The sequence below is a fragment of the Platalea leucorodia genome (assembly GCF_965183815.1).
Source record: "Platalea leucorodia genome assembly, chromosome: 7".
NCBI lineage: Eukaryota > Metazoa > Chordata > Aves > Pelecaniformes > Threskiornithidae > Platalea > Platalea leucorodia.
Genome location: NC_138829.1, coordinates 14,495,079 through 14,521,570, shown reverse-complemented (window position 1 = coordinate 14,521,570; position 26,492 = coordinate 14,495,079). Strand labels below are relative to the sequence as shown.

General features: G+C 42.8%; 1 protein-coding gene across 2 annotated transcripts in view; it reads left to right on the top strand.

Moving 5' to 3' along the window:
* Positions 1-26,492, top strand: part of EML1 (EMAP like 1) — a 131,723-nt gene that overhangs the window by 28,180 nt on the left and 77,051 nt on the right. The window contains exon 1 of one of the 2 annotated variants that reach the window (XM_082318007.1): positions 17,200-17,286. The exons of the other annotated variant lie outside the window; for it this stretch is intronic. Coding sequence (XP_082174133.1) covers positions 17,220-17,286 — 67 coding nt within the window. The 5' untranslated portion in view covers positions 17,200-17,219. Of the gene's footprint in view, positions 1-17,199; positions 17,287-26,492 lie in introns of those variants that run through there. 2 annotated transcript variants of the gene reach the window in all.

Below are 26,492 nucleotides of genomic sequence, written 5' to 3'. Positions count from 1 at the left end.
CTGTAAGCATCAGGAACATCTTTGGTATTTAAGATGGGAAATTTTGTATTATCCCAACCAATGAATAAGGAAATATTTTTTTCCAAATCTCAGAACATGGCAGTTATACAGATTTTGCAATATTTTCTTCTTAAAGACTTATTTCTAATTGGATAGTTCACATTTTGTCAGGCCAAAAGTGGAAGTTTTAAAATTTATGAATCTTTCAAGTGCTACTTTCCATTTACCACTTTGTATTTTCCAAAGATTTGAAGATCCCAAGGCTGTAATAAATACATTTGACTCCAAATCAGTTTCATGGAAGTCTTGCCCTAAGAAAAGATGTGAACCTAGTCAGTGATTGAAATCTGGGCTGACTCTCCAATCCTCAAATAAATGATTACCGTAGAGCATCTCAGTTGGGATGGGAGCCTGAGGGAACATCAGGGCTGCTGTCACTATTTAAGGCTCCTGCTGCAAATCCTCTGCCAAGGCATGGCCGATTCATCTGTTTTAGTGGATCCTTTGGTCATTTCTGTTCTATTGCCTTTCTTTCAGCATTGCTTAAGAAACAGTCCTGTACTAACCAGAAGATTAATGACATCACCTAATTGGTTTTGCAATCCTTAGAGATGATGGGCCAAATTAATCCCTGTTAGAGCTCCATTAATCTTTATGGATTTACACCCAAGATTAATTCGTCCCCATGATACTAATCACTTGCTGTGTGGTCTGTGGAAAATCACTTAACTTTGCATGTTGGTTTTCCATCCCAGCTGGAAAATGGGGGCAATAACTCTGAGTTCAGTGAAGGCAAATGCTCCAAACACTCCTAGGATTGGTTAAAATGGAAGACACTTTTTAATAAAATGCATGTTTTATTTCCAAATGTCAGTTTTGTTTCGCACTTGTTTTCTCACTTCTTAGTGAAGCTTGGATAGAAACGTTTCCCTATGGGGGTATGGATATGCCTGGTATTTATACCAAGTAAAGTCTTGGCGCTGTAGAGGTTGGTGGGAATTTATGTGCTGATTATCCCAGGCCCGGGGCGTCACACTTCAGGTTTTACAGAAGTCACACATACACACCCAGAGGCAGAATTTGGCCTTTCTCATTTCTGCTTCATTTAGGCCAATTTCTACAGCTGTTCCCCAGTGAGAATCTCACTGAAGATAGCAGGAATTTTGCCTAAGTAAGGATTATAGGATTAATCCCTCTATCTCCACACGTGTTTATTTTGGCAGTCATTTAGATATTGGAGATCTCCAGAGCTCCCTAGCTCAGGTCCTCTCCATTCTGCTCACAGATACGCATCTAAATGTGCCTCTCATGGATTAAAGTAGCAATTGCCTTTACCAAGACACTTCTATATTTGCAGAAAAATGTTCTGGTAATGCCACCAATTAGATAAAACCAAGACTTCACGCAGATAATAGAAAAGAATCTGCTGATAAGGATTTCAGCAATTTATTTTAGCTGGGACCCATGCTAAACGTGAATAACAAGCAATCCATCAGTTAGATGACGAAAAGTACACTTGAGTTTTACAACCCATTCCCTTTTAATAACCCCAGGCACTATTACTCAACCAGAAAATATATATGTTGAAATCTGTTCTTCTCTATTTATGCATACTTATTGTGTTCAATTGCCTATATTAACAAATACATGTATAATAAAGAAGTTAAAGGATCAGTTGTTGCAATCTTTTCTCATAGGAAACTATACAGAAAGATTTAATGATATTTGCAAAAAAAAGAAGGTGCAGTGTGTTCAGTAAAGAAATAATTTTTATAGCATTTTGACATTTATTTAGTACAGCTTCTTTGAGAGATTTACAAATTACTATGTAAGAGTAAGTATTTTTCAGCTATGTATTTTATTTTACAGCCAGTATTAGTTATTTTTTCTAAATTCTAGAAATATAAAAACTTCTTTACCTACTTACTGGAATTCCAATGGACATGCTAAATATACACTGAAATCATCGTCAATTATTTATTTGAGTTGGCAAGGAAAAATATTTTTAAAGTTTAATGAAGGCAGCAGTGATACACAATTTCATGTTGCTGAGCAACAATACTGGTGGCCAGTATTTTTAAGGTAAAAGAATACAGTCTAATCATGTTGATGCCTCAGGGCTCTGTTGTACCTCCCATAGTAAAACTCAGGGGAGCAAGATCAAAGGGTGCAGCGGAAGGCTTCAGCTCACTGAATTTCTCATGAAGAAGCAGCGGCTTGCAGGTCAGGAGGGGAAGCCTGGGGACAGCCCCCAAACTCCACAGGTCCCAGAAAGCTACGGGGAAGGAAGCTCTCACCTCCTTCAGGGCAGAAACGATTGAAAGATTTGAGTAAATTGAAGGGGAAGCTTGAGAGGGATGTAGGAAAGAATTGAACGCTATGGAGAGAGTAGTTAACTTGGTGCTTCTCAGAGTTCAATGATAAAAAGACATTAAGCAAAGTAAAAGGCAGAACATAAATTTGATTAAAAGAAAGGCTTTTGAACAATGCATAATTAATCTCTGGGACTAACTACGTCAGAGTGCTACCAAGGCCAAAAGCATAAAGGCTTCAGAGAATGACTAGCACTAATACAGGTCATGCAATCATCGTTAGCTGCATGAGGTAGAATTTTTTTTTTTTAAACAAGGAAAAAAAAATATGTATGTGTATGTATATATATCTCTATAAATATCTATCTTCATGCTTCCTGGGACTAAATAACTAAATAACAAACCCGGGGAGAAAATTCTGCTGAGGACAAGCTATTTTATAAATGCCTGTTGTGTGGCAAGCTGAAGCCCAATTGGTACTGGGCCAGCCAGAGGACAGGTCTGGGTTAGCCTGGTACTTCTTGTTCATGGGCTGTTCTGTAGGGATGTGTCCCCACAGGATGGCTCTTGCCTCGGACTAATTCCTTTGTATTTGGGCCAAATCCCAACTCAATGGACGAGGGTCAGTGAGAAGGGAGACTTCATACAGAGGCTTCCACAAGCCTCTGTGGCTTTGCCAGCGAAAGGAGAAGCCTTTCCACTTGGAAAAGCCACGGAAGTTGCACGCTGACTTGACCGACTCTGTCCAAACATGTCCCTTTCTGATAAACGCAGTTCCAGCCGCACGGCGGTCCCGTGGGGAAAGGTGCAGGGCTGGACAGAGCGGAGCAGAGTGCCGCCGTTTCCTTCACCGCCTGCTTCTGTTTCCCCCTGATAATAGAGGGGCTGAAAATATGCAGCACTACGGAGCATTATTTATTGACTGCGTTCCCCAATAAACACACCGGTGCAAAGCAGTACCAGATTATCATCCTCGATTTGTGCATATTTTTGAAAAGTGTACTCTGTGCCTACTGGGAGTTATGTTTTTGAACGTTCCTTTTTCTGTACTCTCTGACTCATATTCCCATCATTCCTATACCTCACAATATTTTCCCATTGCCATAGTGACTGCCTGTGAGGAAGGCACAGCCGAGTAACTTCAGACTGAACCCAAATTGCCTACCAGACTGGACCTCTGCTTGAGTTTGTCTTATATCAAGCAGGCGGTATGAACCAAATAGTGCTTTTTATTTTTAAGAGAATCACAGTTCCTTTGTGACACAGAGATGATATTGTCATCTGTCCGATCTAAAAGTCCTTCCACCAAATCATCCCAGCTGGGCTGATCCTAAATCTTCTGAGTCGGTCTGACTCCCTAAGTAGGCAGTGACTCCACACCTGGATTCTCACAGAGCAGCTAAACGGATTGAATTGCAATAGTAAAGTATCTGTTGCTCACTTGCGTTCGTGTGGGCCCCTCCCCCCACCCCTTCAGCTGAATTCCTTAAACTTAGAAAGAGTTTGGACCAAATCCGCGTTTTGGAACACCTCCCTCTGTTGGACACAAATCCAAGTGTCACAGCCTTCTCAAATGTCACACTATTAGCTCTAAGCAGAACGGCAAACCTGAGTTTCATACATGTGAAGATATAATTTTAAACTTTGTGGTTTAGGTTCTGGAATATATAAAAGATTAATAGATTTTATTAATTTAAATGTGTATCTCATATAATGTAAACGTCAAATTTCTCTTGTAGAAACTACTTTTGTTAGCACTGTGAAGGGCAAGTCCAGAAAATAGATAGTCTAGCCTTCAAGGTTAATGATCATTTTCAATGCCTGTTTAGGAGATTGTGCTGCTAAGAAATAAATCATACTAGATTATCAGTCTTTTACGAGGGAAAGGGAGGACAGTTTGTACAGAATGCCTTTATGTGTAGGTGTCTGTGAATGCAGAGAAAAGAGAGGCATACATGCCTTTCATCTCATACAAAGGAATAATATAAACAGACCCAAACATTCGATTCTGTCCCTAGCAGTACTTTGTGGTATGACGACAAATACAGACTGAGCTCACTTTAAAATATTTTCAGATGTGCTGATTACAGATGCTCAGGAGCATCAAACCCAGAGAGATCTCTCCTTTCCATAGGTGTACACATTCCCCCGCTAAACAGCAATTAGACACTTGTAACTGAAAGCAAATACTGCTGTCTGTGTGAACAGGCTTTTTACTTCATCAGCTTGTCCATATGAGCACTACAGGAGTGGATCCAAAAAAGGGAACAGAGTAGAAAAATGAAAACCCAGACATCCCACGTATTGTTTTGGAAGCGGACAGTGGGGACACCTCAGTCCCAATGCCTATTCAGGCTTTTGGCATTTCACTACTGCAACTGTGATCATGATTTTTCACCAAGTTTTGACTCTGCTTTGTATCTTCTCATAAGAAGGAAAGGGGCATTAGCTCATTTTCTAACAAGCACTGGTGGACTAGGATTGCTTCGTGTTGACCTGACCTGACACACACCAGCGACCGTGAGAAGAAAGGCTGATTCTCCACCACCAGCCCCCAGAACAGTAGCACTGTACACACGAGTGCTCAGAAAAGTGACTACATTTCTTTTCATATCAACTTTATTTTCTGGTATGACATTAACTAAACTGTTTTCTTCATCGGCTGCTCTTGGGGGTGGTAGGAATATATTGCCAGTGACTTAAATGGGGGCAAGATTTGATCTCCTCAGAACAGAAAAATGGAGCAATGTCCTAATTTATATTATTCTAGCTTGATAGCAACTGACAGAGATTTTGTAAGTAAAGCGGGATTATTTGATCCACTCCAGACAAATACTTGTGAACCTCACGTAAGAAGAACAACAGCAAAACGCCCATGGCAGTGGGCCTGCAGCTACTGTTCCCCAGAAAGCTTAACGGGCTGGACAATAACTCAGTGCGGTGGATCTCAGGAAACCGAGGCTTGAAAAGACCTTGAGAGTTCATCTAGTCAATCTGACCCAAGGCCGGACCAGCTATATCACATCAAACCGGACATACATCTGTCTAAAATGATTTTAGAGATGTTCCATGGATGCTCTGTAACTTCCCCAGGCAACTTACCCCAGGCTTTACTGCCCTTACAGTTGGAAGGATTTTTTATTCTAATGTCTAACCCGAACAAGAATCTTTCTTGATACAATTTAAACCCCATTTAAACTGGACTTAATGCTCCAGCTGATGCGTTATCAATGCTGACTAGGGTGGAAGGATTTCTTCATACATTTTCAGGATTATTTATCCATCCCAGTATGCTGCTTGCCTTTTCCACTCTGCATAACATAGCTGACTGAATGTTTGGTTTGTGGTCTACCCTTGGTCGAGCTATTTCCTAACCAGTTATTACCCACCTTTCAGCAGATAATTCCTGTCTAAATGTAGTCCCTTGTACTGGTCCTTAGTACATTTTATCTTGCTTTTACAGATTGTTCCTTCAAGCTGCCAAGATCTTTTTTTAAATTTTAATCTGCCTATTGACTAGCATACTTGCAGATCTCCCAAGCTGTGACCTGCACATTTCCTAAGTATGTCCTCTGCTCCCTTTTTCAGACACCAATGAAAGTGTGGAATATAATGGGACTCAGGACAAAACCGTGCAGAATCGTGTTTCATACATCCTGCCATTTTGTGCCATTTTTTAGGTATAATTACCTGAGCAGTCTTACACCTGTTAGCACAGGTGTAGCAGGGTCAGCAAGGCTGTGTTTCCTTATTTGCTTATGAGTGTCATGAGTTTGCAAAAAGCCTTACTGAAGTTATATGACACCAACTGCCTTTCCCCTCTCCACAGCACAATAAAGTCATAGAAAGAACTAGAGACTGGTTTGACAGACGTTGTTCTTACAGCTCAAGCTGAATGATGCCTACTTCCCCTTTATCTTCTAGGCACTTATAAATAGTTTGTTTAAAAAGTCCCAGATTTTTGAGGGGATTGAAGTTAACCAGATGAATCAATAATCTCCTAGTTCCTTTTTTCTCCCATTTTAAAGACAGGCATCATGCTTTCCTATTTCTGATCCTCTGACACCCTATACATCTAGTCACTCAGAGACAGTAACTACCTGTCCTTCGACCCGTCTGCCCTTTAAGCATCACAGGATGAAGTCAACAAGTCTAGCTAATTTGAAAAAAATTACCTGAATACGGTGCAGCCATGAGATGACTCAAACTGCAGAACTGATTGACCCTAGCAACAATCAGCTATTTGCTAGGTTCATTTTCAGCTGGATCAGTTCCCCCATCCAGATCCCTGCACGCCCTTACAAATCGCTGTGGCAGCAGGATGTAGGAGGGCAGCGAGGAGGTGGCAAGGGAGTGGAGCAGGGAGGGTCCAGTGACATTTTTCAGCAACAGCACTGGCTTAACACGTTTGTTGAAATACAGCTTTAAAGAAGACACGTACAAAGAAGTCATTAATCACTTGTGCCTTCCCCGTGTCACCTGTTGATAGTTGTCTCGCACCCCTGAGTAGTGGACCAGCACTCCCTATCCTTCTTCATACGCATTTGTGGAATGACATCTTGTTACCTCACTGACCCTGCTTGCATCTTATTTTGTGCTTTTGTCTGTCTGATTTTACCTCAACATACTTTTGCCATTCATCTATACTTATCCTCAATAGTTCAATCACTTTCCATATAGTTTCTTTTGATCAGGTCAGAAAGGGCCTTGTGATGAAGCCAGGGACTTTATTACTACATTTCCTCTCCTTCTTCTACACTGGGATAACTTGAGTTTCTGAGCTCCAAGGGAGAAACACGCAGGGACGCAAAAACCCTGAGTTTCAGTCTTCACATGCCATATTTCCTAATTTCACATGGAAGGAAATGGTGAACGAATGACAGAACAAACACCCTTCATCAGATGAATAGAAAAAGTACAAAATGCTAAATCATATCAGGACTGTCCCCTAATTGTATTGCTTGAGTATGATATCTCTCAGAGCAGTACATAGCCCATGCAGGACACGAGCAAGAGAGAAAAGGACATTTTTTCTGCAGTTCTCCAGCAGTTCTGATCTGCTCAGCAGAGCTGAATGTAAACAGATTTTTTGCTCTGCTTCTACTCTCTAATTGCATCATTTTCCACAGGTTCACATGTATGACAGCTGAAAATCATGAGTCATATGTATTCTTTTCCAGTATAAAGTATTATTTACTCCTTATTCTTGGATGGTCACCACATGACATTTAAAATAGTGAAGTTGGCAAAATGTTGTTTACACATTCTTATACAGGTTTTCTTTAAAACATCTTACTGATATAAAATGAATGCCATCAACTTCTTTTTCAAAGAAATTTTTTTTCTTAATTGGTCATATGAAGCTAAATTGCATCAACATTGCTAAGCTTTTTTTTTCCTGCTGAAATGATTGCTGAATAAGAAAATAGCTGCTGATGTCTTGAAATAAAAAATGTCATGAAAAATGAGGAGATATTATAGATGTGTAAATCTGAAAAATCTGGATCCAGAGTTTTGACTTTGCCAAACAACTGTTTTGTGGAATGAAGTCTCTGATGAGCATTAACCAGCTAGCCAGGTTATTTGTAATTATTTCTGTATATAGCACCATAAAGGTATATAACACTTTTTCTAACAAATAAAAAGTAACGAAATCAAGACTTCAGCTGAAGCTGATGGTGCTCTGCAAGGCTGCAGCAGATGAAGACTTGGTCCTTGGCCTATTCAACCCGTCCCTTAGGTCAGGGGGACTCATTCCTCTTCATGTGGGAATATTTGTCTGAAGGCATGGTTTTGGGAAAAGATGCAAAATTCTTCGTTGCCGGATTTCTCAGACATCTGTAAAATACACCACAAGCTGGTTATGGCCAAAACATTCATTAAACAGCTACTGATCTGTAAAAGAGCTGTTTAAGAGGAAGAATGCCTTAGGAAAAGGCAGCAAGCCCCCGCGAGTCAGGGCTGTAAGCTGATGTTTAGAGTGAGATCCTAGCCTGGACTGCACAGTGGTCACGCAGTGTCCCATGGCAACCCCCAGTCCTTCATCGGCCAGTGCACGCTGCAGGGGTCTTATGTTCTTAATTCCTTCGTTCATGGTTGCATCTACTTGTATAATTTATGGCACGCAATACATATTTTTCTTTTGAGATTCATTCTATTCTTTATTCCAGCATTTATTCTGTCAGACAGTGGTGGGACAAGAAGAGGTTATCGGGCATCCAAAAGTTCAAAACAGCTTGTCTTCTTGCCCTTTTCTTCTTGAATTATGACTGCACTAACAACAAAATCCTTTTAGTTTCCCTCCTTTCCCTTATCCGTAGCTCTGTTTTTCTCTCTGTTTGAAAGCTTGAGAGAGAAATGTCAGGTGGTGAAATACTTAAGAATTAAAGGGCTGCATCAGGAAGCGTTTTTAAAATTAGGTGACTTGGTATCCGAAACAAATGCACGATTGTTCTTCATGCTTGGATGGCTGGCAGCCAGGCAGCAGGGCCTGGGCTATTTCTCAGGGCTTCATTCAGAGACTGTCATTATTGCCCCTATTACTTTTTCCTCTATCCAGGACTCCCTTGAATGCCACCGCCAAAGCGAAGAATGCCACGCATGGCTTCCCCTGAGGAGGATTAGTAATCCTACACCTTGCACTGGCTGGCAGAGGTGTTTTAAGAACAACCAGCATTCGTTCCCCAAAACCCAAATATTATATTACTGTATAGACCTGATCCTGCAATTTAAACCCTGATGTCTATTCATGTTCCTGGGAAATTCAGTGAAAGCTTCTTTAGTTGAACCACTTACTTTATTGCATTTTATTTCTTAAGTTTTATATGTCAAAAGGAGATGAAAAGTGGAATTTATCTGCATTTCTGGATACACTTGCTATGAATCTGTACAAAGAAATTACTTTGAAGAAAACAGATGTAACACAAAATTGCTTTGATCACACTGTGGTCCTTGTGTGATTGCACAGACCAGAACAAAAAAGTCTTTTCCAAGCCAAATTCTGTTCCAAAGTAAATAAAAAAGTTTAATTCAAAACAAACCTATAGTTACCCACAAAAATAAAAGCTACAGCCCATGCTGGAAATTAGTGTTAAGTAATGTTGAAAACTGTAGGAAAGGGTTGTTCCCTATTGCTTTTTTCTCGAGCCAGCCAAGTTTAGATTAGCTGATGATTTAACCGTTTTCTTCCATCCCCAGGTTGTGTCTTGGGATCTTGTACTGGGAAACCAGAAATGGGCTGAGGCAGCAAAAGCAGTGGAGGGATGAAGGTCTCAATGTAGGTGGTCTTGGGCTCTGGCAGATATCAAAGGAATCTGTGAGTGTAGTGGGCTGAATTTCCCGCGTATCCCTTGTAGGTCATCCTGCCTTCCACCCTCTCACTCCTCCACCCGCTCGGGAAAAGCTCATGGAAATTCAATGAGTTTGAACCAGTGGACTTTCTATTGTCCCCTGCAGAAATAACCCACACCGTACCAACGGAATATTGTCTTCTTTCTCCCCCTACCTCTTTTAACAGGAGATGGATAAGCAAAACATTAAGATAGGTTAGTTGAGGTGGTAAATGGGCATATGCGATGGCAGGAGTTAAGATTACAGATAAACTCTGCAACTACTTCCTATGACTTGTTTAGTCACGCAAATTAGCTTTTCCAATAAATCCCTAACTAAAAGCAAGCATAACATATAAAATCACTCAGAGAAATGCAGTATTTTTTCCAATTACCTCTCAAGACACTTGCCATAGTTCATTTTCCATATCTGGGCAAATTTCCAGTAACATAAATTACCAATTTTAGCTCTTATTGCAAATGTAGAAAGTGACATAAATGAGATTGGCTAGCCCCTTCTAACATTAATATATTGAACGGATGTGGTGCTTCATCTTACACATACATTTTTATGTGTGCTTTATTATTTACATGGCCGACAGTAAATTTTCCTAGCACGCATCAGTTCCCATGAGACGCCCTTAATTGTGCTGGATCCTGAAAACAGTGAAAAAGTAACATGGGAAGGTGGGAAATTATGAATACCAGAGCTGATAAGGCACAAGTTTAATCCATGAGGAATGTAAGAAATAGTGTTGAGATACTTCCCTCTGTTCACAGGCACTGTGGGTATCTGTTTGCACAGCAGAGAGACTTCTAGTCTAGCTTCTTCTCACTGCAGTTGACATATATCCCTTGGACAGATACCCTCTTTTCTATTTCTGGGTTTTACACATTCTTGTAAATTGCTGCAGTCAAATTAAAATTCTCAGTCTAAAAATTGAACAGAATGACTATTTTAGTATAACTTTGTTAAAGAAATGGCAATTTTTGTGTACACCTTAAATGATCAATTTGCTATGCTGTTATTTAAGCACCATTTAAAGAAATATATCTGCATTATAGTTTGCTCTAGTCTTTTTCTTCCGTGATATAATTCAGAAGGCACAGGTTTATATTGTGGCTTTGTATAAACCAGATATTAAATTCTAAGAAAATATGACTTAAATATATGCATAAAGTAGACCTCTGAAATATTTATTGTCATAGTAACATCTTTATAATCATAACACAAAAACTAAAAAAAACCAAAACAAAACAGTGATCTCAGCCACGTGCAGGAGGAGTGTCTATGTGGTGCTAGCCACACAAAAGCATCCCTTTTTCATACTTGCTGAAAGCATTTCTCAGTACCTACATGCCTGGGGCTCCCCGAGGTTTCACTGGGTGCAGGAAAGCTCCTTCTGCTGGGAGGGAATTCCCCGAGGGGAGTGGTACAGACCTGCAGGGATGACCCTCCTGTGCTCTGTCCGGTGAACGGGTGAACCTGCGCCAAAGCTATTGTACCTGAAAGCAGAGAAGCAACTCTACCAGGAGGTAGGATTCTTGCCCCTGAACACATTGATCTTACAGAGCTCGGCTACTGGAAGCTTTCAGCCTCCATTTACAGCTGAAGCCATGAAAAATAGTGTTGCAGAGCTGAGCTAGAATTGAAAACTTTTAAGGAGTAATTTTGAAGAGCGGACGGATCATTTCCTCATGCGATGCTGTCCATCATTGCGCCTCTTCACAACAATCTCTCAGAGTATTAATATCTCAGAAATGCTGTTCCCATAAGCACAGATTGCACAGAAGGTGGAAAAGGAGTTGTATTCCTCTGTATCTGTAGTGTATTTTGCTTCTCATCAGTTTAGTATAATGTTGTATCTGTGGGTGTAACCAGTCTACCGTTGGCCATTACGTACACTGAAGTGCATTGAACCCAACTTGTTAGGGGAACCTTACAAAAATAAGGGAATTTCTACTGCAGGCAGTATGCTTGAAAGCATTTCATAATAAACGGTACAAGTAATACCTTCAGTGTTTGCAGGCAGGGGAGTCTAATGGTTAGTGCACTCAACTGGTAGTTATTCTGGTTTGATTTTGTCACTGACTGCCCGGTGTGACTTTGGCTGTGTCATCTTTTCCCTCTCATTTTCCAAATAAGTAAAATAAAGACAACATTTAGTTCAAAAAGGTGGTGCAAGTCTGAAAGCACCACTGTTTGCTGAGCAGTCTCCCATCTCTGAAGGGGAAGCATCATAGATGTGCAAAGCATTATTCTTTTCATCTTCAAAGCCTTCTCTTTGTATTTACAAATTAATCAATCTGCAAAGCAATATTTTTTTTTTCCTAGGCAGTATGATTAAGAATATTCTTATTAATTATAGGGAAAATGCCACAATTCCAATATATGTCATTTGAAACAACATGATGTATACAGACATATTGCAACATATTTTCATTCGGATTGTAAAACATGCATACCTTTGATGGTTTCATCCCACATTTGTTATATTGTATTTTTAATGCGCTCAGACTGTGCTGGCATAATGGTGATCCTCCCCTTATACCCCATCTTTCCCACATGCACGAAGCGTGCTTTGTAGTGACATTCATGAAGCCCCCCGCTGTGGCTGAAACGCTGGAGTCCTGCTATTTAGAATGAACGATTATTCCAACGGTTGAAGTGTTTTCACAAAGGAGACTGGGCGGCAAGGCGCTTCTTCCTTTCCTACCCCACAGTAGGAGAGGAAATCCTTATCTGAGCCTATGATAGGACCCTGACAGAGAACCCCACTCTAATACCTGGAGATAGTCTACTGGTGAGGAAAAGCCACTTCCGAAGAATGAAGACAATTTATTCACCGCATGAAATTCTCTTAAAAATAACAAACAATCTCTGCTGCTGCTTAAGTCCAAAACTTAACCCCAGAGCCCCCCTCTGTTAAGTGCTGATCTCACCCTGCAAGTGCCTAAAACCCAGGCTCAGGTTCTTCCTTCCCCGGGGCTCCCGCAGTGCGTAGCCTGCTGCTCCTGCCGGGCCTCGTGGCTCCGGCCGAAGCACCGCGTCCTCCAACGCTGAGGCAGAGCACCGTGCCAGTGAAATGAGGTCTGTGCTCCGATGCTGGCTTTCAGACCACCTAACTCCCAGTGACGGTGGTGAACAGCTGGAAGAGGTGCCCATTTCTTCTGTTTTAAATGAGTGATAGAGTATTCAGGGAGAAGCACATGTGTGGTACCTTGTGTTTTGGATTGTAGTCTGGGGCCAGGCACCAAGTGCTCCAGTGCTTCAGTTTTTTAATGGATGAAACCTCTGACTTATAGAGGAAAAGCAAAACCTGAACAAACACGCAATTTAAAACCTTCCAGGCTCGAGCAGAGACTGACTGCTGCATTAAGACTGTAAATCGTGAAATGGACTCTTACATCTTAAGTGGAAACACAGTGAGCTACAGAAATGAGCTCCGCTCCCTTTGATCGTGCTGCAGTAAATGTGACCTATCAAATGATTGCTAAAGAGCTTGAGGGGCTCTTCAAAAGTTAGTCACGGTAAAATAGATGCTATAATTATATCCACTGATAAATTTTAGTGAAACCAGCACATTTGCTGATGGTGATAGATGCTTTGCCCAATGAAGATTTCTCTAGTTACAAAATATGTTCAGTGCGCGCAGCGGCCGTCAAGGCCTTCCCGATCTGTTCAGCAGACACGCATTGCACTGACCCGAAAGAACCTTCCAGCCTCTGTGGTGAACCGAGCCTTCGCCTCCTGTAAACTCTGCAAAGAGGGGCCCGCTACACCCGATGGCATTAGCAGCTCTGCACGGCAGGCGTTGCCACTGGCATCCAAATCCCAACGCCCTTCCCTTCCCAAGCGCCATCAGCTCATTCCCCGAACCAGCCCGCCAAAGGCAACGGCGCTCAGCGCAGACCCGGCTGTCAGGTACGAAGGGTAGACTGTCCATGCCATCACCAAACGGTGAAAACAGCCTGATGCTGTCAAATGACGGAGCCACACAAATGACCCAGAAGGGAAAGTCGCTCTTCAAAAGCCCTTCTCCACCAGCCAGGCGAAACGTGCTTGTATTGGGCTTTTTCTCTCACCATTATTGCAAAATGTAAACAGTGCAGGGATAAGATTTATATAATCAGTGCCTGCTATTTTAGTGGATTTTAAGAGGATACTGTAACTCAGATTTCTTTGTTTCATACTGACACGGTGACGGGGACAGCTCGCTCTTGACTTGAGAGCAGGGTTAGCTATAACATCATATTATAATACTATATAATTCTATACTGCTGAGAGTTATGAACTACAATCCTTCTGACATGAACCTGCTGCAGGGTATTTTTTGTATTTATTAGTAATGCAAAAGAAATAGGAATTAAAAAGGAACATGAATACATAAACCACCACAATTATTTGACTATAGCCTATTAACAGGGAGTGAAAGTAAGGCTTCTTTGTCCTAAAATTGGAGTATTAACTCCTGAAAATTCAGCTAGGGATGGGTAAAATCTCTTTTGTTCTCACTTAGCAAATAGTCATTTGTATTACACTACTCAATACAAATGAAACTTAAATCATTAGTTACAAAATACAGCTTTCAAAAATGTAACATCATCCAGAGTTTCTGACGCTGCCAACAATAAGCGTGCACAGATGTACAGCAACAACTCCCTTCCAGACACACCAGTCCCACTATATTGCTCAGGATGCCACAGTCCCAGCTATATAATTTACCATTTTCCAATGCACCAGCTTTGGTCCATACAAATGATTAAAACTGTAGTTTACTGGAAAAAGGACAACAAAAAGAAGTGTTTCCATTGTTTCACCGTACCAGCAGAATTCCCAGAGACACATTAGTGCATCCTTCAGATCCATTGTCCCATTGTTCCCCCAGCCAGGCAGAATTTCTTTTTCATTTTGTGCCTTGTGGTGCAGTTTAGCGTAATAAGATTGTAACAGGTCTCGAAATCATTGCAATTAAATTATGAAACTGTTTTCCTTTTCTAACCCTTGCCCTCGGAATATAATGGCATCATAACAGCATCTAGAGACTGGAGCCGAGATCATTTGCTGTCACATCACTGAGCTGTCACATCACTGATTTGCAGCGCAGTGAGCCGATAGGCTTCACCGACACCTTCACAACTGATTTTGGTGGGTAATCTATTGTAAGATTTAAGATGTTGTTGTATCTTTCTTTAATGATGCTGTGTTCAGATCAGGTTTAGATTTGAGTTCCTAAGTGACTTTCAATTTCCAGTCTCCGAAACGGAGCTGCATTGCACCTTTTTGTCCTTTCTTCTGCTTTGGCAAATGTCGTAGAAGTTATTGGGCGTTTATGTCTCTTCTCTTTGTAGCACTCTCACTGACAATGCATTTTTTACTACAGACATAATACTTTTAGATAGCACAGATTTCATCATAGACTTATTTGCCGAAACTTGCACATCTGAAGGAGGTATAGGTTAAGCTAACATTGACATCTTATGGCGAGCGCACTACTTGTGCTGAAACTGTCTCTAGCTGGTGGAAAATTAGCATATTAAAACACTTCTCAACCTCAAAAAGTATAACCTAATCTCGGCAATAATGTTTTAAAATGAAGGAAACTCTTAATTAAAACTTGTATTAAAAATAAGCTTCATTTTTCTATTATTGTAACTTGTCTGCCAAAAATCCCATGCGTATATGTGTTTCTGTGTGTACAATTCTTTAGAACAATACGGCACCTTCAAAAAGTTGGATGGTTTATGAATGAAAAGGTCATGAGAAAACCTAAGGGCTCTGTGTTAGAGATCAGAAAGAATCATGGCTCATTTAAAACGTTAAGAAAATCTACTGTCTTTAGTATTTTTGAAGTAATTTTCTCTTCTATGCTTTTTTAAAAATATAATTAAACTACCACAAAGTTCTGTTATTTTATAGCCCACAGCTATAAAATGCAGTTGTTTTTGTCAGATACAAGTTAAGCACCATCAGGCTGGGTAAGTACTTGTGTTGGAGATGACTTCAACCCTACCGATATTGGCACTGGCAATTCAGGAGGGAGCACTTTTCACTCCACTTTAATATGGAACTGATATCTCTGCCTAATTTTATAGCATATTTTTGTGTTAGCGCTACCACGGTTTAGTGGTTGGTGAAAAGACTCGGATATACCGAGCCCATGCCTGTAAATGGATCCACATGATGGAATTGCCCTGCAAAAAGCTCCTGAAAGGAGTGAGACCCGAAGACACGCTTTGCTAAGTGCTTTGGCATTTTTCAAGATGACACGTGCACTGTTTTTCTTGTGTCCCTTGAGGAGCTCGAAATAAAAATGCCTCTCAGTCACTGGACACTTCAACATCCCTAGCACAGAAACTGAAGCCCATAAGGTATAAAGTAATTTTACAATATTACTAGCTACCAGTTTTGTACCACTGCCCTCATCTCACCACGAATGGATATTATAAACATACCTAGATAAAAATATTAACAGTTGAAATTATTTTGGTACCCTATATTGGAAAAGCGTATAACATTCTTCAAACAAAACAGTTAAAACTGTATAAAATGGCGTAACAAATTACAGTCTGTATCTTTTTTTTTTTATCGCAAGAGAGCATCAGTTACGGTATTACCCCGACACCTGCACCCCTGCCCAGCGGAACGGCCGCTGCAGCGGGCGGCCCCTTGCTGCGGCGGCGGGCGGCGGCGGCCCCCCCCGAGCCGGCGGCGCGGTGCCGCAGCGGGCCGCGATGCCCAGGCCGGGCCCTGCGCTCCCCGGCCGCCAGCGCGCCCCGGCGGCTGCCGCAGCGCTTCTGCCGTGCACCCAGAGACGCTCCGACCTGTAACTCTCTGCTGCTCTGCCCGAGCCACCCGGCGGGCACCTCCACCTCGCCCCGGCCCGGACAGCCCGTCCCGCCGGGTCCCGCGGTCGGGCGGCAGGCAGGGCCCCTGCCCGCGGCAGCGCGACCGGGGGCTCGCCCCTCTTTCAGGCGAGGGCCGGGTGTGGACGGCGCAGGGGCGGCCTGGCCCCGCGGCGGGGGCTCGGCGGGGCCGCTGAGGAGAAATGGCCGAAAGTCGCGGCTGCTCGCTCGTCCTCCCGCCCCGGGGTCCCCCCCGCCGCCTCTCCCCGCTGGAGCTAGCGGTGCCCGGGCCTCACCGCTGCGCTCTCCCGGCCCTCCCGCCGCCCGCGCCCGCCCGGCGGCTCCTTCCCGCGAGATCCCGCCGGCCGCGCTCTGACGGGGCCGGGATCTCCCCGCCGCCGGGGAGCCGCAGGGCGAGCGGCCGCCGAGCGGGGGAGCGGCCGGGAGGGGAGCGGCCCCCCGCCCCCGCCGCCGCCGCGCCGTGACGGCGCCCGGCCCCGCCCCGCCCCGCCCCGCGGGTCTCCCCCCTCGCCTCGGCGGCGGAGCCGAGCGGAGCGGAGCGGCCGCCGCCCCAGCCCCAGCCGCGGCGGAGTGAATGGGTTGCCATGGCAACTGAGTGAGGCAGGCAGCAGGCCGCCGCGGCCCCAGCCGCCTCCGCTCCTCAGCGTGTGGGCGAGGAGGCAGCGGGCGGCCGCCGGGACAGCCGAGGGGAGGCCGGGAGCGCAGCGGCAGGATGGAGGACGGCTTCTCCAGCTACAGCAGCCTCTACGACACCTCCTCGCTGCTCCAGTTCTGCAACGGTAAGGGCGGGGGCCGCCTCCCGCCGCCGCCCCCGGGGAGCGGCGGGGTCCCGGCGCCCCGGCGGGGCGGAGACGGAGGCCGGCGCGGGGAAGGCAGCGCCGGGAGCGGGCCTGCCTGGGGCTGCCGGCGGCGTCGCCGCCGCCCGGGGCCGCCCAGCTCCGCGGCGTAACTCGGGGCGAGGAGGAGGAGGAGGGAGGAAACTTCACCCCCTCAGCCTCCCCCGTTATACAGCGGGAAACCTGCCAGCCCTCGGCGCCGGGGTGCCTCCGTGAGGAACTTCTGCACCTCCTTCACGGGAATGTGTATAGATACGTGTGCGTGTGTGTATGTATATATACGTGTATATATATATAAAATAGGTATGTGTGTGTATCTGTCTCAGAGGCAGATCTGGTAGCCCAAGCGATTACCCACCGCTGCGTGTCTCCGCTGCGCGTATGCCAACGTACATATATATATATATATATAGGTATGTATGTGTACGACGGAGCTGTGCGCGCACGCCCGTGGCGCTGAGGCGCGCAGTGGCGCGGCACGGCGGCGGTGAGAGCCGTCCCGCCGGCGCGGAGCGGTGCGGAGCGGAGCGGTGCGGTGCGCGGCGGCGCGGTGCGGTGCGGTTGGGCAGGTGTCCTTCCGCCCCCTGCCCGCGCCCCGCTCCGCTCCCCCCCTCCCCGGCGAGCCCACCCGGCGGCCCTCCGCCGCAGCGACGGGCAGGTTTTAGGTGTCAGGTGCCTGTGTGGAGTTAAGGGAGTTGGCGTGCAGTTGCTGATGTTTCTTTCTGTTATTTTTTAAGGTAGGGGTTAGTGGGGTGGCGGCGCGACAGGGGAGCTGCTGGGCTGCGGTGACAGGTCGTAAAAAAGGAAGAAGGAGGGGGGAGCTGCCAGCATCCTCAGAGGAGGTATTTGGAGACCGGCCTGCATAGTATTTGGGATTATTCAGCTAGCTGGTGTTTACTGTTATTTGGGGGGAAATAAATCTGGCATCCTAAATGTTACAAAGAGTTCTTCATGGTAGACTTTAATCTCAAAATACCTTATTTTGATTCTAGTTACTGCTTTCTAGCAGCAAAATTGCGAGCATTCATAATCTCATGTTTCACTGAAAATTGATTTGTGGGTCTCTCATTCCTCCAGATTTTAGTAGTGGTCTGGCTTTCTACTGCTATCTGAAGAGCTGGAGCCAGGCTCATATTAAATTGCTTCATGACAGCAACTGAATCAAACATAGCTGCCTCTTCTCTTGCAATAAATGAAGATGATAAATTTTACATGATTTTCTGTGTGGTGTGGCACAAGAAAGGGACAGGTTAGCAGAAAACTCTAATACATGTGGACCTGGAGATGGTGGGAGCAGTTTTTCAGGGCACGAGGAGTCGCGCGCGTGGGCTACGCATTGTGTGGCGACGCCGTATTCTCAGAGCTCTTCAGGAGAGAAAACTGTGACTATGTACGGGGGTTGTACACTAATAGCAGATGCCTGTTTTGTCTAAACTTAATAAATATTTCATTGTAAGTATTTTTAAAAAGAAAACATACAGCAATGTATTTCAAAGTTTATACTCTAACGCATTTATAAGCAAGCTGTCTTCCTACCAGAATCCCTGCGCTTTGCTTTAACAGTGATCCTGACAGCAGCACACATATGGGAACAGTAGGAGTAGCAGCACTTCTGAATAGTTTGAATAAGCAGAGTAGCTTGTTTCTGAGAACCGTCACTTACATTGATTTTGTAACTCTGAGCACCTATTATACATGATGGAAATAAGCTGTATGTATTTATGCTGTACATAGGTTTTAAAATCTCGGTTAATCCTTAGGTATTATGTTCTAGAATGTGTTACTGATGAGGTCGCTCGCCTAGCTGTCATCTCATTGTAGATAGTGAGCTCAAGAGCTGTTGTAAACTTGTATTATTCTGTATTTATAAAAGAAAGTCGTTTGATTCAGCAGCCTTTCCTTTTATGAGTTAGCCTTCAGTGAGACTATATTAGATGAGATGAGGAAGAACAAGAGAATCAGGCCTTTGAGTACTGCCTTGAGGTGATCAGATATTTCACACAGATGCACATGACCCATGAGAAAAAAAAAAAATACAGATGGAGAATGCCAGTGAGGGTTTTGAGGTTGAAGGAGGAAAAGAAAATTGCTTTGCAGGGAAGTGGAAAGGTCTTGCAAGTATAATGGGTAGTATGAAAGACGATGTGAAGTCGGGAGTGGGGCAGGCATAAAGAAGAACCAACATAGCAAGCAAGTGGTAGAGATGCGAGGGAAAATGTGATTTTGATACAGGGTGAAGTGAAACACAGAAATGGCTGGCAAGCACTCGAAGTGATCATCGCTGTATGTTGAGAGGTTTTCTGTTATGAACATAGAAGAAAGGATTAATTTTAGTTTTACAAGTAAAGACATGATGGAATTTTCTGATGGTCTCGAACTGAAGAAATGATGAAGAGGCTGCCTGTATGAATTGTGTTTGGAAAGATCAGGATACAAAGCCTGCGCTCCTGCCAGAATAACTGCGGATCACCTGTAGGGCAGCAAACGAGCTGGAGCCTGGGCCCAAGGGTGGCTGCAGCTTCTCCCGCCTCCCAGTCCCCGCTCCCTGCTCGGGGCGGGTGGCAGCTGCCGAGGGGATGCAGGAGGGAGGGCGCAGAGGTGGGCAGGAGGTTGTGATGGGGGTGAGGGAGCAGGGTCTTGGCTGTTGGAGGACCTGGTCAGAGAGGAAAGCAGTAACTTGAGGGCAAAGGGCAAGCTTACCCCAAGCCTCCCTTTCCCTCTAGAAAGGGCTCTGGGTTCAGGAGAAGAATTTGGGTCTCCCCCCCGCCCCCCACCCCATTCTTTACTCATATGCAGATCTAGTCTGCATGATTGTTTAGTAATGTATTTTTGTGGTTTGCAATGTGTAAAAAATACGGTAAATGGAGAAGGAAAGGAGAGAAGAAAGAGGTGAGGAAAATATGTTCGTTTTGAGCTGCATGTCTATAATCTAGGGCAAATATTTAGCACAGCTAGTTCAAAGACACCTACTTTCTGCAGTTCTGTTTTATGGAACAGTAGGGTAGAGTTGGCGTTTGGGAAACGTTATGTTAATGAACGCAAGTGTCAGTCTGAGTTGGCATCAAAGCAAGAAATACAAACTTGCAGTGTGATTTTAGGCAAGTTTTTTCGTTCTTGTTGCCTTAGTTTCCTTAGTTGTAAACTCAGAGGAAAGTACATACCTACTTTGGAGGAGTTTATCGTATTCATTTGAAATCTCCCTCTTGATTTTCAGAGGACGGTCTCTTCAGATGCACAAAATGTTTTGCTAGTTGCTGTGCCTATTCTGTTTGTTTATTTTTAAGTAAGACACTAAAATAACTCCTCTTAATGCCTGCGTAAGGACAGTTCTCAACTTACATCTCACTTTCTAGGTAATGAAGAGCACTGTTGGTTTATTTTGCATGTTGAAAAGTAAAGCTTGGATAATATAAACCATGCCTGGTTATAGATACCCTCCTTGGTATTGATGTAACTTTTATGTAGTTCTTGGGTAGAAAGCCATTATGTTTATCTACAGTCAGTCAGGGTGTTCGTAATGTGCTATTTAAGCTGAAGGTAAAAGTGGTAGAATATTGATAAGGCAAGATAGCGTTGAGGTTTTTAGTGTCTGCTTAAGAAGTGATGGAGAGAACCATGCTGGACATGAAACTGTACAGAACAAGGCACATATTGGAACTATAGACAGCGCTCACCTCGCCTCCAGCTGATTTATTGAGCTGCAAGAGTGATCAGCAGTGATTATAGGCAGGTCGAGGAGGCATGTAGGGTGTGGGCAGAGGTTCGTGGGTCCTCTGACCACAATTCCCTGTCCATTTATAGCTGTAACGATGACCTAATGAACATGGCCCGCACCATGCTAATGCCTGTGGGCAGGATTATTAGGCATGTAGAATGTAAAGGGTGAAATCTGTGATTCCTTAGAGAAGGAAGTGAGAATTTACCCTTGATTCATTTGCAACTTGTAGCATCTTTGTAATGTCCTTCACTTGGCTAGTGGGAAGATTGTAGCTGTGAAATGGCCGTTTCTGCAACCATGGTTGCATGGTTTGCAGTAAAAAAAGTGTAGAACAAACTGTTTCTTAATGAAATTGATTTCTTTGGCAAGGGATTGCATAATATTAATTACAGTTCTGTTTAACTGATTACCTGAAGTGTAATTGCTGGTAGAAAAACTTAGAGCTTGAGAAAATTTTGAAGTGATACCAACTATATTAATATTTATTTTAAAAAGTCAGAATAATAATAAAAAACCCCCCACTCGTAAAAAGTAACAGTTCCTTTTTGCTCCCTCCCTCCCCCCAAAATCACTAAATCATGTTATTAGGATTTTTGACAGGTAATAGTTTTGATAACTGTCAGTCACTATTTCTCTTAAGTCATGAAAAGTAAATTGTGTGAATCAGTTCATATACTAGTTTTGGTCAGTTTATTTCCAGTTTGAATCTTCTGCTTCTGTAATTATCCACCATTCCTGAAAATAAATCAAATAGATGCACGTTTTCTCTCTGACTCATGTATCTACAAGCGGAGTGATGCCCCGTCGGTGAGGAAGTGAACACCACAAACAGGAAACTTTTATGGACAGTATTATTCCGGCAGTCGGCTCTTCTTTCCCATTTGACTCTCACGCTTCCTCTCCCTAACCTTCCGAAATACAGCCAGTAACTCTCTTCCTACAGCTGGACCAAACTCGCACGCTATAGTATGGGTTAGGGAAGGAACAGTGGTAAGTTGAGCCTTATAGCTTTCAGGTCACTAGTTCAACTCTGTCAAGGGTTGGAAGAGACTGTAATTTGTTTTACTGTGATCACTTCCTAGGAGTAATGCAAAGCGAAGTTGGATTTAATTTGGTTCTCACTGGGCAGATTCACGCACCGTGTGTATGAAAAGATGTTGCAAGCATGTTCAAAAAGATGTTGCAAACATGTTAATAGCATTACTCCTGTTTGTTGTTTTTCTCAAAAGCGTGTAACCACAGAGACAGACAAACAAACCAGGCTTTCTCATGTTTCTTCTCTAGACCTGTTCTCTTCAGGACAGCAGCATGTTTTGAACTCAGGAGTGGAGGAGATACCCTACGTAAAGCTTCTATCGGTTTTGTAGGACAGTAGAAGATTTTATTACCCAGAATTGCTTGGAGACCATTTTCTTATTTTTCCTTTCACTGGGGTTTGTTCTGGCTCTTACAATTGAACCCTCAAATGTAATGCTGGATTGGACTCTACATTAAGTGTCTGTTTCACACATTTTGGAGCTATATAGAATATAAGTTGATTTTTTGATCAACTTACTTCTAGAACTTATTTTCTGCTATCCTGGAATAAAGGGGAGGGGTGGCACGCAGAAACATTTTTTTGTAAGTGCAGTAATTGAATGCAGAATAAATCAGTACACTATGAAATAAAAATAACTTGCTGTAATGGACATGTTAACAATATATATTGTTAGCCTATTAAAGCTCAAACTATTATTTTTAATAAGACACTATACAAGTAAAATGAATTTGTTGCCCTTTAATTAGCTCTGTATTTCCAAATCATGAATTATTAAAGCTCATTTTAGTCATGGGTAGCGTTAATTGTAGTTACTGGAATTTAATTTTTTTTTTGCCCTCTTTTTTTTTTTTTTTTTTTTTTTTTAAAACTAAGCTTTTAAAAACAGATGAAAATACAGACCGGTCATGGGAGAATCCTTCGGTGACAATCGAACCTCAATAGGGAATCTGTGTCAGTGTTAGTAGTATGGAGAGAAACTACAAGTATCAAGTATTTTATCATGAATAAAACAACATACAGAATTGCAAATTAAAGCATTGGGCTCTCATCAGAAAAACATGCTTTATCTGATCTTCAAGGAGTTTTTTAAAAATTTAATAGTACTTTATAGAGCTGATAAAATATGTGTTTTAAGTTCTAATTAAGAATAGCAAAACTCAGATTCTTTTATTGAAGCTTAAACCACGTGCAAACAATTCAAATAAGGATTAAATTTATATTAGAAGTACATTATTAAAAAGTGAATACATGAGGAGGCAGTGAGGGAGTACACCAGTCAGTGACATACATTTTAATAGGTTTTATCCTGACTTCCCTCTTGTTTCTCCTTTCCTTAGAAATTTAAGATGAAGATTTTAAAGTTGATGCTGCAGTTCTTTTGTCAAGAGAAATTTTGCGAAGCTGTAATGAAGAACCTGTCTTTTGATCATTAAAATCTTGAGAAAGATGTGAGAGAATAAGTAGGAAGGTTGTGTGAAGCGGTATAATGACTTTATTTTTTGTGGGGTGCTTGCTGTTCGTAAATGACACTAATTGGGCAACCATAAGGAAATGTGAAGGCTTAGAGGGAGTGCAGAAGGAACTATAGATGATGCTCTTCTTCCATGAAACACAATTTAAAATGTTCATCCATTACGTAATTAAAATATGGAAGTAGCTCCCTGAGGTTTTTAGGGAGATGGGGTGAAGATAATGATATGTTAACATGATTTCACTAAATTAATTCTTTGGAAAGTAATTAAGTGAGATTGTCCACACTCCATTACTTCCAAAGAGTAAAATCTGACATGGTCCATCATTTTCTTGTCTTGCTTTGAAATGACTGATTATTGAGTAAATATTATATACCCGTTTGAAAACTAGTATTGGAGGCCTCTAGCAGTGTTTTTAGATATTGTGGAATGTAGAAACTAGTTGCCTTTTTGGATTTAAAATCTGAAACAAACGCCTCATTGTGATAAAAGCAGTTTGCATTCCTTAATAGTGTAGACCCTATATTTGATTGGAAACTTACATAAGTTTCCTGCAAACAGGAAAGAAGGAATATTTTCTAGTTTTAAGTATAACTTCTGTAATCCATTGCAGATCAATATATGAAACATTGCTACTGGCTTGTAGTCACCTGAGAATTGTGCGTGAACAGGTGCCTAAGCTAAGCTTAAGGGAGATTCCTAAGATACAGAATAGATGAGCACATTTCAGTATGTAAATAGAAAAGATAGAGAAACAGTCATTGTTTCAAGCTAGTAAAGGCAAATATTTTTTAATTGAAACATTGTAACAAACCTTGTATTTCATGAAAACTAGAGTGTTTATTTTTCTTGCAACTGTGGTGAAAAACACAGCAAACAGAAACGGCTTTTGAGATTTTCCCCTGCACCCCAGCCAGCAACTAAGCACCACACAGCCACTCGCTCCCACACCCCCTCCTGGTGGGGTGAGGGAGAGAATCAGAAGGGCAAATGTAAGAAAACTCATGGGCTAAGATAAGAACAGTTTAATAATTGAAATATTATAATAATAACAATGATGATAAAATTGTAGCGAAAAGGAGAACAACAACAGCGAGAGGAACAAAACCCAGGAAAAAAAATTGCCACCTGCTGACCGATGCCAAGCCAGTCCCCAAGCAGCGATCGATGCCACCCAGCCAACTCCCCCAGTTTACATACTGGGCATGATGTCATACGGTACGGCATAGCCCTGGGGCCAGTCTGGGGCAGCTGTCCCGGCTGTGCCCCCTCCCAGCTTCTTGTGCACCTGGCAGAGCATGGGGAGCTGAAAAGGCCTTGACTGGTGTAAGCACTACTTCGCAACAACTAAAACATCAGTGTGTTATCAACATTATTCTCATCCTAAATCCAAAACATAGCACTATACCAGCTACTAGGAAAAAAATTAACTCTTTCCCAGCTGAAACCAGGACAACAGCCACGTGGGGATGACTGGGCAGTGCTGTCTAGAATTTCCCTGAGGCTGTGCAAGGTGTTTGTACCCTGAAGTCAGCAGCATTAGGAGCAGCTTTTTTTTTTTTTTTATTTTTTCCCCTTGGTGAAAAAAAAAAATCATTGTGAAACCTGAGAAAGATGCTGACAGACTGTCAGTTTCATATTTATGTTTACTGAAACCAGTTACCACTCTGTTGCTTCCTTTCCCCTTCCCTGTCCAGCATTTCCCAAACTGTTTTACACAGACCTATTGCTGCCTAGAAAGCATCCTTCCACCTCCCAAATGGAGATGCTGCTTTAAACAGCTTGCGGGGTCCGGCAGGTGGATCCTCCTCCTGACCCTGAAGCAAGCGTGTCAGGCTTAATGTGTTACATGACATGGTCCTACCGCTCAATGTCTGATGAATTGCACGCCGTTGGAGGATGGCTTCTTGGAGGTGAGCGAGGTCTGCAGCTAGGTGGGTGGTCTGGCGAGGCTGGCTGGGCCACAGGGGGCAATGGGGTCTTTATCTAAACCGATAAAAACCTTACAGCCATTAGCATATCCTGAGACTCAGGCCAGTCTTTATTTGAATCAGTGTCTGCATTGCTGCCTTTTTGCTTTACATCTTCCAAATATAGGCCAAAATAATAGGGCAGTGACAGCCAGGACTATGCTCAAGTGATCTGAAAAATCAGGCCATCTTTTTTAGGTTCCTAATTGTGAACCTAGAAATTGAATTTTGAATTGAATTTTAAAATTTAATTTAAGGAGTTCATGTCCATGGATTATATGAGGCATGGATATAAAGCATATTTAAAATAGCTCAGTGTAACACAGTGAACAATTACTGATGTGGTTTGGGGTAAGAGACAAAATCCTGATGCTGTGCAGCCGATAGGAGTTTGGCTGTGGACTTCAGTAGGACTGCGGTTTCAAACTGAAAATACTCATGGCAAACTCCAGTTGACTCTAAGAAAATGAGGATTCTTAGAAATTTTGTCTCTCATAGTGAAAAATATACACCACTGTAATTGAGCTAACTCTGTATAATGCCATGCACAGAGGGAGGTGTGAGGGTAGGTTTTTTTCTTTTTCTCCCTTTTATGCTAGACAGTGTGTGCATATGTGTGAGATCCCTGTGGTGGCTGTATTTCAGTTTGGAAATAAGTAATTTCCTCTGTGTTCAGATGTTTTAATGAACTAATTAGGGATCCTTTGGGACAGAAGATTTTATACATACAATTTTTAAGTTAAGCATTTATATGTTCTGCAAGGCTCGAGGCCTTTCTCTACTGAGAAGTGAGAAAAGATCCATTTTTAAAATTTGGGGGGATTGGTGTGTGGCCTGGCAGACATGTAGGCTGGGGTCAGCTACCAGTGGTATACAGATAAACTTTTTCTCGAATGGTATGCTGCAGGATCTGCAGCTGAAGGGCAGAATACTGTAAAAGAGGACTAGCT